At 34.7% G+C, this 9,400-nt stretch overlaps 1 protein-coding gene across 1 annotated transcript; it reads right to left on the bottom strand.

Annotated features, from left to right (window-relative positions):
* Positions 1–1,307: 1,307 nt before the first annotated feature.
* Positions 1,308–8,494, bottom strand: LOC145636259 (putative E3 ubiquitin-protein ligase RING1b). Its single transcript, XM_081687769.1, has 10 exons — positions 8,095–8,494; positions 7,909–7,960; positions 6,095–6,153; positions 4,046–4,127; positions 3,335–3,455; positions 3,142–3,183; positions 2,475–2,933; positions 2,074–2,181; positions 1,783–1,956; positions 1,308–1,701 (listed from the first exon to the last, which is right to left on the bottom strand). Exons 1-10 carry the CDS (start codon positions 8,336–8,338, stop codon positions 1,675–1,677), a joined length of 1,368 nt encoding a protein of 455 aa, XP_081543895.1. The 5' UTR covers positions 8,339–8,494; the 3' UTR covers positions 1,308–1,674.
* Positions 8,495–9,400: the final 906 nt, after the last annotated feature.

Genomic DNA, 9,400 nt, shown 5'->3' with positions numbered 1-9,400 from the left:
AGTAGTCCGTCAAGTAACCCCTGATCAAACTCCTTAAGTAACCCCTGACCGAATTACTCGAGTAACCCTTGATCAAACTCCTTAAATAATCATAACCGAGTCGGTCGAGTAACCCCTGATCGAGTAACTCGAATAATCTATGACCGAGTGACCCCTCAAGTAATCCTTGATTGAGTGAACCCCTCAAGCAACCCTTGATTGAGTGAACCCCTCGAGTAACCCCTGTTTGAATCCCTCAAGTAACCCTTGACCGAGTAACTCGAGTAATCCCTGACTGAATAACTCGAGTAACCCTAAACAAAATAATTCGAATAACCGCTGGCACACGGTGTAGTCTGCTACACCAAAAAGTTGTTGACTATTTTTTTTTTTTTTTTTTTTTTAAAATCAAATTTTCAATTTTAATTAAATGACAATAGTTTTGGTGCTACAACAATTCATTAGAAGTTTAGACTGTCTTTTCAAATAAATTGTACTCATATTTTCCAACGTGCAACGTCCCATGTGAAAGAAACACATTTATTTAAAGTAACTTTTCTATACATTCAACGTAGAACATTTATCAAATTTAGGGTCACTTTTATAATTTTTTGGGTAACTTTTATCAGTAAAGTATATATACGGAGTATTTCGTAACTTTTATTTATGCGGGGTAACTTTTATTCATATTAAGGTAACTTTTACTCATTTTAGGGTAACTTTATAACGAAGATACAACATTTATTGTATATCAGATTTATTTAAAAGTTTAGGATTATTTAACTCAATTGATAATGTATATGTTAAATATGATTACTCTTATAATTGATGTATGCCTATTTATTAATTAATGTTCATAGAATAGTCATACTGAAATTGATTTTTTTTGTTTATATCTTTAAAGATGAATTATTTTGTACTGTGACATGCATTTTGTACTTAATAAAGTTAATTTTAACTAAATAAATCTATTTGTACTTTAAAAATTATAATTAAGGTGAAATACTCATAACCTAAACAAGTCCCTTTACTGCTTCTCAAAAAAAAAAAAACAAGTCCCTTTACTTTCCACAATCAACAAAAAGATACAAACCCTAGTTTCCCTCCTTCCAATCCCAATCCCAATAAGTTCAAACTCAAAGTCATACCCTCCATGATTGTTCTACATTTCTAGAGGCTATCATCAGCAAATGCATCACTCCTTTCAAAATTCTATCATTCTCCATATTGCTTGAGGTTAATAGTTAACAGTCATCAGCAGATCACTCAACTTCGTTATTGGAAACTCTATAAATAGTCTTGGGCAATTTGGAATCAACTAAATCATGTATGTCTTGTAAATTCAAACATTAGATAAAATCATCCCAACATTTGCTGGGCAAGGCTTACCTAATTTACATTCTATCTCAGCGGCGGAAAAAAAGTCTGGCATTTGCCAAAACCGTCATAACGCAACGAAAAGCAGTTCCTATTTAAATAGCTTAAACACTTGAATTCAGACATAAACAACCTCAAAGCGTCAGCTGAAATCTTGAAGCCACGAAACTCCTCAAACTCCAAGCTAAAACTTCTTAATCTGCAAACACCTGAAACCCTTATCTGTATATTTCTTTTCCCTTTACAAATATGTGATGTGTTGGAATGTTGGATAACTCCTTGTGACCGCCAACATTATTCCTCAGAAACCTCTTACACTCACAGCTTTTTCCGATATGCCAACATCTGAAATCAACATAAACAAAGTGACATTGTTGAAAACCAGACAACCATTCAGTCTAGTAACCAAAGATATAGAAGCATTACCAAGTGGCCTTGAGTGAAATTGCTTGAAGCTTTAAGTCCAGCAAGAGTTTCTTCAGAATTCAACACTTGCAACTCATCTTTGCATGCCTCAAATGCAGTCGAACTTAAAGAGCTGCCTTTTGCTCCCAAAATTTCAACTTTATCAGATGGCAACGAGGTCTGATGAGAAATAAACTGCAAGAATATACAAATAATAATGTTTCATAAACAAGTTTACGGAGAGAGGGTAAGACAGAAATGTCCCCTTTTTGGGGGGTGAATAAAAGCTAAAATTTGGATCAGATGGTTTACTTCGCATATTTGCCCCACAGATAAGGCTGGCCTTCCACACAAGTAGGAGTGCTCAAGAAGAAGTTCTTTCTGCTCGTCGAGAGAAACAAGCACTACTTGAATATCCAACTGGAACAACAAGAACTTATTTCAGCACCCTTACCAAAGGATTTATTCATAATCAAAGCCATTGATACAACGTTATTTTACCTACTCCAGCAGTGTATATATAGTATAAATTACCTCTACAGTAAATTGAGCATGCATCTTATAGCATATTAGCATAATCAACAGTTCTCTTTTGTTCTCATAAGCTATACTAATATTATACTTCGTATCTTATTATATGAAAGTAAAATTTTGATAAAGATTGGTTCTCATATATAAAAAGCTCGTCTCTTACAGACATGCAACCAAATTACCTCACTTTCATTCTGCTCCCATGTCCGAAAATAATCAGTCAACTTCACAAAACGACCACGAGAGTGCTTGACATTGCCACCATTGCCACTACCATATCTAGTACTGCTCCGTAAGCCACCTCTACCCCAGGCAAGAATTTCTGAGGTTCCAACAAATGCTGCTGGTGAAACCCCAGCATCCCTGTGGACCACCTCCTGTTTATTTTCATCACCACCTCCATCTCCGCTAGCGGCTGCTGGCGATGGCTGACCTCTCCACCGCTTTGATCTTTTAGATTTAGACTCTGTGCAACGTTCATCTGCAGAAGATGAATCTTTACCGCCGTCATGACCATTGGCATCATCATCATCGTCAGACCTATAGTTTCTTCTTTTTCGATGATTACTCTGTGATCTTTTCCTTTTCCGGCCAAGTGCTTCACTCTGTCGGCGGAAAGTTTGTGCAATTGCAGCTTGGATCTGTTTGAGTATTTAGAGTTTCAATAGTTTAATGCCCACAAAGAAAGAAAAAACACCAAACATGGACCTTTTCTTTCAAAGACTAGCCTCATCCAATGAATTCCAAGAAGGATTGATGCCAGAGCTAACAATAAACGTAAATGTGCAAGACAAACACATGCATGTATGAAAGCACGAAAGCCAAATCCCTAGAAGAATAAGTTTTCACCTGCTTGTTTCGAACTCTTTCATCTTCCTGAAAAGCCAGCTCCTGTCACCAAGTAATTATCAGGTTTGCCAATAAGAAAAGCATGGAGAAATCACAGTTGATTAAAGAGAGTGGCCCAGAGTGCACAATATAAGTTATAAGACATAACAATATCAGGATAATTGATCAACATATAGTTACTAGAGAGGCATACCTCTTCTTCATATCGATCAATATCAGGATATAATGCAGCAATCAGTGCATCATAATTTGGATCATCTCTTAAGGACCGCCGACTAGCACAGTGCTTGCGGCAAGCAGGGCATTCATTGTTCCTGCTTAACATTATTCAAGGAAAAATGGTTTACATCTACCATGCAGAGTATCCATTTTTAAAAAAAAATAATAATAATAATAATAATAATAATAATCAAACAAAGTGCATGTTTGTTATTATTGCCAATATTGATTATTTAAGTCTGGTAAAAATAAAAACAGGTTTTTTTTTTTTTTTTTTTTTTTTTTAAAAAAAATTACAAACACTTCGTAAGTTATCATTTTTGTTGTCAACTTACAAAATAAGCATGACCAGTATGAATATGACTAGTGAATTCAAAAGCAGAAAACAGGTAGTGATACCGATATAGCCCTAATTATAAGACAGAAGCACTGTCAAATCCTAACAGTAACATTATTAAAAGAAATTCCCATAAAGGAGACTAAGTTGTGCACAGCCTTATACCCATACAATAAAACAGAGGCTAATGGGCCCTTTATATAAAAACGCAAAGACCATAAGAATTGTGAGTAGTTTACGAGTTTAGTCCATAGAGACAGCCAATTATTATGCATATTTTGGTTCATAGGAATGTACAACGCTAATCCTTAAAAACAAAAAGGCACTAGCATATTTGAATATACACACCCCATCCGCATTGATTTGTCAATGCATTCTCTGCAGAAGCGATGCAGACATTCCATAACTGTTCTTGTCTTACGGATGATCCCTAGCACATAAAACAGAAAAATATAAGTATCAAGGTACCAACCAGAGAAACTTGAGTTTGAAATTAAAAGTGAAAAACAAGAAAAGCATTAGCTGAATGTCAGAGAATTTAATATTGTAAGATATCTCAACTGCTTGAGGTTGTTGCTTAAAGAATATAATCAGGAACAGCCTAGAACAAGTGATAAAGCTAAAGATACCAGATTGATGCATAAGATGAGAAATAAAAATGCCATGCTTATTTCATCAAAGTCATCAGGTACTAGTTCTTAGCGCACATAAAGGGTAAAATCACATTTTGGAGCATCAACTTATAGGAAAACAATTAGCTTCACCTGTTAGGTGATTCCATAAACTGACATGATCACATAGGATAGGAGGAAGAAAAAAAATCAGAGAGCCAGATAGGCATTATGTTGATTCGACTGAAAGTAGAGATAGCCTACACAGTATATGTTTAATGTATACTTTATACACATGTAAGGATTTCTTTTCCCTCTTCCTGAAAGAACATACATATAAATTTACACATTGTTGCCGATTTAAACATTCGCTCCACATGTCAGAACCGTGACATACAAAACATCAACAAAAATAATCAATTCTGGGGTGTTCTTATTCCAAACAATTCACACCTAACATGGTATACCTAAATTATCACAATTGGACAATATATTGCAACTTCTGAACAAATTAAAACTATTACTGGTATGTAAAAGGGAAGTCAGGTTCACAAAGCTATATCGGGAATCAGCTCAAATTGCTCAATAATTTCCCCTTCTCATACACTTTGATGGTAACAAGTTCATGCAACATAACTACTATCTAGTTCTGTATTAATTAGTGCCTCCAAATGAGGGCCAAGAATCTCTCTAATAAATAAGTTCCATTTCCTCTGACCATTACTGCCTTTTACAACAACAAAAATACAGGCCAGTATGGATCTTTCCATTAATGGGGTCTCAGGAGGTCCAATTTATGCAGCCATATTCCTAACCAGTAGAGAGTAGAGACTGATAATAATGGTTATTACCTTAACTGTACAGGTTTAAAATTTTACAAAAACAAAAAAATAATGTCAGCCAAAACTCACACTCAAACAACCCATATCAATTAGTGAAAGTACCTCCAATTTAAACTTTGAAATCAAAGTAACACAGTACAATCTCCTATTGTCACAAACCAGATATGTAACAGGCCAATTTACATCTATACTGATAGACAAAAAGAGATTATTAATTGTCACTCATATGATCAGAATTTGTGATCATCTAGAGAGCATGTCTAACATACACCTGGCTAATATCATGCCAAACTTAATATAAATTATTTAGGGAAAACGAAAAAAGTTAGGTCTCAGCTCTCAGTTGGCAAGGAATAAGCCTATTTTAGACAGAACAGTTGCTACAACAGTTACCACCAGTACACCACAACTTGCAACAGACTGCAACTTACAGGTTTGAACTTTGAACTAAGGAAAAAAGAATCTAAGCTTGTAGCCTACAGATCTACAGGTGTTATACAATTTACCCAACACAATATGATACCCTCATCATGAAATGGCAAACCAGCATAACATGGAAAAATACAGAGTATAAATATTGCATGGAATATTTATTTTAACCATGATAAAAATATGTACCCATTGCAATCAATCATTTAAATTCTCAACGTATATCACAAGACTGAACAGAAAATTCCAATAAGTGATTCTATGACACAGTAAACAGGTAGGCAAGCAATTGCAATATACCCATTTCCCAGCTTATTCTACAGCATTAAAGTGAGGATTCTCTTTAGTTGCACTATCCTTTAGGCTTTAAATAAAAAAGTATGAACAAAACAACACCAAAATCATACTTGCACAGCATTCACATACATAATTATGTACAATATAATGTTAATATGATCTAAAATGACATTGCCATCATTAAATTACACTCCTATGTAAAGGATTATGAATCTTACCAAGACATATTGGACATTGTACTTCCTTGCGAATATCTGACAGTTTAATTAAAATTAATCTGCTAAGACAATTAAAAAAAAAAAAAAGGAGGGCATTACAACAAACTCAGATAGTAACAAGTAGAATTCAAAAGACTCAAAAAATTGGGTTCAAATGGGTCTTTATACATTAAGAGCCCTCAAAGGAATGAAAATAATGACAATAATTACATTATAATCAGATAAAGCAAAACAGGAAGAAAATATAAGAGAGAATAATAATCATAAATGAGATGTGCACATAAACAACTAGCTTATCATGCAATTAATATTGTGGCATTTTAAGTTTTACTACCTCCGTAACTTTATAGTTTCAATATTTTGATTAGACATGTTTGCCAACACATCACTTTGAACATTAGCTACGCTCTTAGTTAAAAAAAAAAAATAATAAAAAAATAATGTATAAAATATATATTGAGATTTACTCCAAAACAGTTAAATAATGAAATTAACTATTATACAATAGTAGACAAAAGTGGTCAAAGTTAGTCCGGGAATAGTGTAAACAGTCAAACGGAACTATTATTTGACTGTCCAAGAAGCACTATAAAGAGTAAAACTGCCCAGCAAGCTCACAAATCTCCTTGTTTCTTAAAAAAAGTTGCAACCCAAGAATGTTAATTATGAGAAGATATAACCATGAAGGAGCTTTACCGCAACATGCAACTGCATTTTTTCCCTAATCAAGTATTATCAATTGAAAACTACTGCAAGATGGTTCCTCACCATAAACTAATAACCTCATAGTTGTCCATCTATCAACGATAATATAACAAGCAAGAATGAGGATGAATAAAGAATGTTGGTTCTCATAGAACCCGAAAAAAATGAGACAAAGCTTTCAGCAAGATATAAGCAACAAACACTTTCTACAAAAGAGAAGAAACAAACACACTCCATTAAAAAAAACAAACACACTCCATTAAAAAAAACAAACGGTAGCACTAAAACTCGAGAAGAAAATGTGGAATGTTAAGGCATAAACACAACAATAACGACTACAAATGAGGTACAGACACACTGCAAGTCCTATGGCCTATACTAAACAAGTAATGAATGTCCTTCTATGAGGAAACTCGAGAAAGAAAAGCATAATTTTAACAGCCCAGAATTTCAGAATAAATCATCATAAACATAGTATACTGCATGCTTACAGCAAACTTCCAGCCAAAAAATAACGGAATCAAAACAAAAAAAAAAAATCAATTAAGTGAAAAGTTAATTCATACATCAACAACAGGAACTGCAGAACATCTAGCCGTATCAAACATAGCTGTAAATAGAAATTATTCAGCAACAAAGCATAATATTAATCACAGAATAATCCAGCATCAACATAAATGAGAACCAATGTATCTAACATATCCTCGAGACTCATTTAGAAATAGATAGCCAAATAAATATAGCTTAGTCAGCAAAACTATCGGGAAGTAATTCCGAAGACCTCGGATCAAATCCCGTCTACATCACTGCCACCGCCACCACCACCACCACCACCGCCTTTGGTATCTCCCTCGACACCAAAGAAAAAGCGAGACACGCTTAGAACGCGCAGCAAAAGACACGTCTAATTCGAGCACAATAGTAATCTCAGCCATTATAAAATGCATGAATGAATAACGCAATTTTACGAGCAGCCAACTAAAGAGGAAAATCGAGCACAATAGTAATCTCAAACACGGCAAAAACACTTATCCTACGAAAACCACTGAAATTCGAGATATTCACAACCTCAATCATGAGTGATGAAGATAGAAACTGCGATAACTTACCCTTCCTTATTGACGTTACCATTAGTGATAAACGACGGAGTTCGATCGGTCACTGAAAATCAAAAATCACATCAACACTAACAAAAAATGAAACTGCTAATAGTTTATACTCGTAATACTGGCAAAAAATCCTTCAATTGAATCAAAAAAACAACAAAAATGTGAGTGTAATAGAATCAAACAAACCTCCTCCGCCGCCATGTTTATCACCTTCATCATCTTCCGCATCATCATCATCATCATCATCTTCGTCGTCTTCGTCTTCTTCATCTCCATCTTGTTCCTCCTCATGTGGTGCTTCATCATCATCATCATTCGCAGCAACATCGCGTTGCTCATCAGGCTGGTTCTCCGGGACATCTCCGGCGGCGTTGTTGGGAGGATCCTCGTCGGAGTAGTTATCCTCCGCCGAACGTTTCTGCGCTGGCATTGTGCTGAGGAGAGAGAAAGTAGTTAAGGAAACTCCGATCCGCCGCCGCAAAAAGTGAACGGAATAGAGGTGAGGGTTTCGCCGGCGGCGGTGGTGGCGGCGAGGAGAGAGAAAATGGAAAAGAAAGAAAGGATAGAGGAAGGTGGTTGAGTATTGTTTGCTGCTTCTCTTCCTTGTGTCGTTGAAGAGGAGGAGTTTTATAGAAAAATATTCAGGATTTGCAGACCTTACTATTTTCCTTTTTTTTTCTCTTTTAATTATTTTACAATAATAATTCGGAGTATTTATTTATTTATTTTTAACGAAACTTCTTTTTTTTAAAGAAGGGCTTGAAACGCAGCGTTTTGAGTTGGCTGGGGTGGTATATGAGTGAAACGGTGAGTTTTGATGAATGGGGTTAATTATCTGAAGCCACGTGGTTTACAGGAGGGTGGCGTTAAATTACATGCGAATGAAAATAAGGACGTGTGTGTATTTTTATATTTTCTTCCGGCAATTTTATTTATTTACCTCCCGCCGTTAGACTGTTTTGAGTGTTTTTGGTTAAGTTTTTACTCAAATAGTTGCTAATACAACTATTACAAGTACTAGTGTCCATTACTCCACTCGTCTCACAATAGTAGCTAATATATGAGTAACTTTTTATGGAGCAACTTTCTTATTTATAAAACGTTGTCAAGTGTATGATTTTATATCCTCTTACTACATCTTCGTTGACTAGATAATTTGTGTCTTGTATAATCTCTCATGTCCTGGTGTACAGTACATTACAACTTCGCCTGGTAGACTGGTACAATATTCATGAAGATGAGCACTAACTTCGTCACTTAATAGTTGTATAAATGTTTGACTAACATTTTTTTATAAAAAAATCGATTGTATAATAAAAATATTGTACATCTAATATAATTATATAAAGTTATCTTAAAATTATCAAAAGTTACTCTGTAATAAGTTTTAAGTTACCTTAACACAAGTAAAAGTTATTTATACTTCATTGATATAAGTTACCCAAAAATTTCTAAAAGTCGCCTTAATTTCAATATAAAAGTTACCTCAATG

The sequence above is a fragment of the Chenopodium album genome, chromosome 6 (assembly GCF_948465745.1).
Source record: "Chenopodium album chromosome 6, dcCheAlbu1.1, whole genome shotgun sequence".
NCBI classification, from domain to species: Eukaryota; Viridiplantae; Streptophyta; class Magnoliopsida; order Caryophyllales; family Amaranthaceae; genus Chenopodium; species Chenopodium album.
The sequence above is the reverse complement of the archived record's forward strand: the minus strand, read 5'-3'. Positions and strand labels throughout refer to the sequence as shown.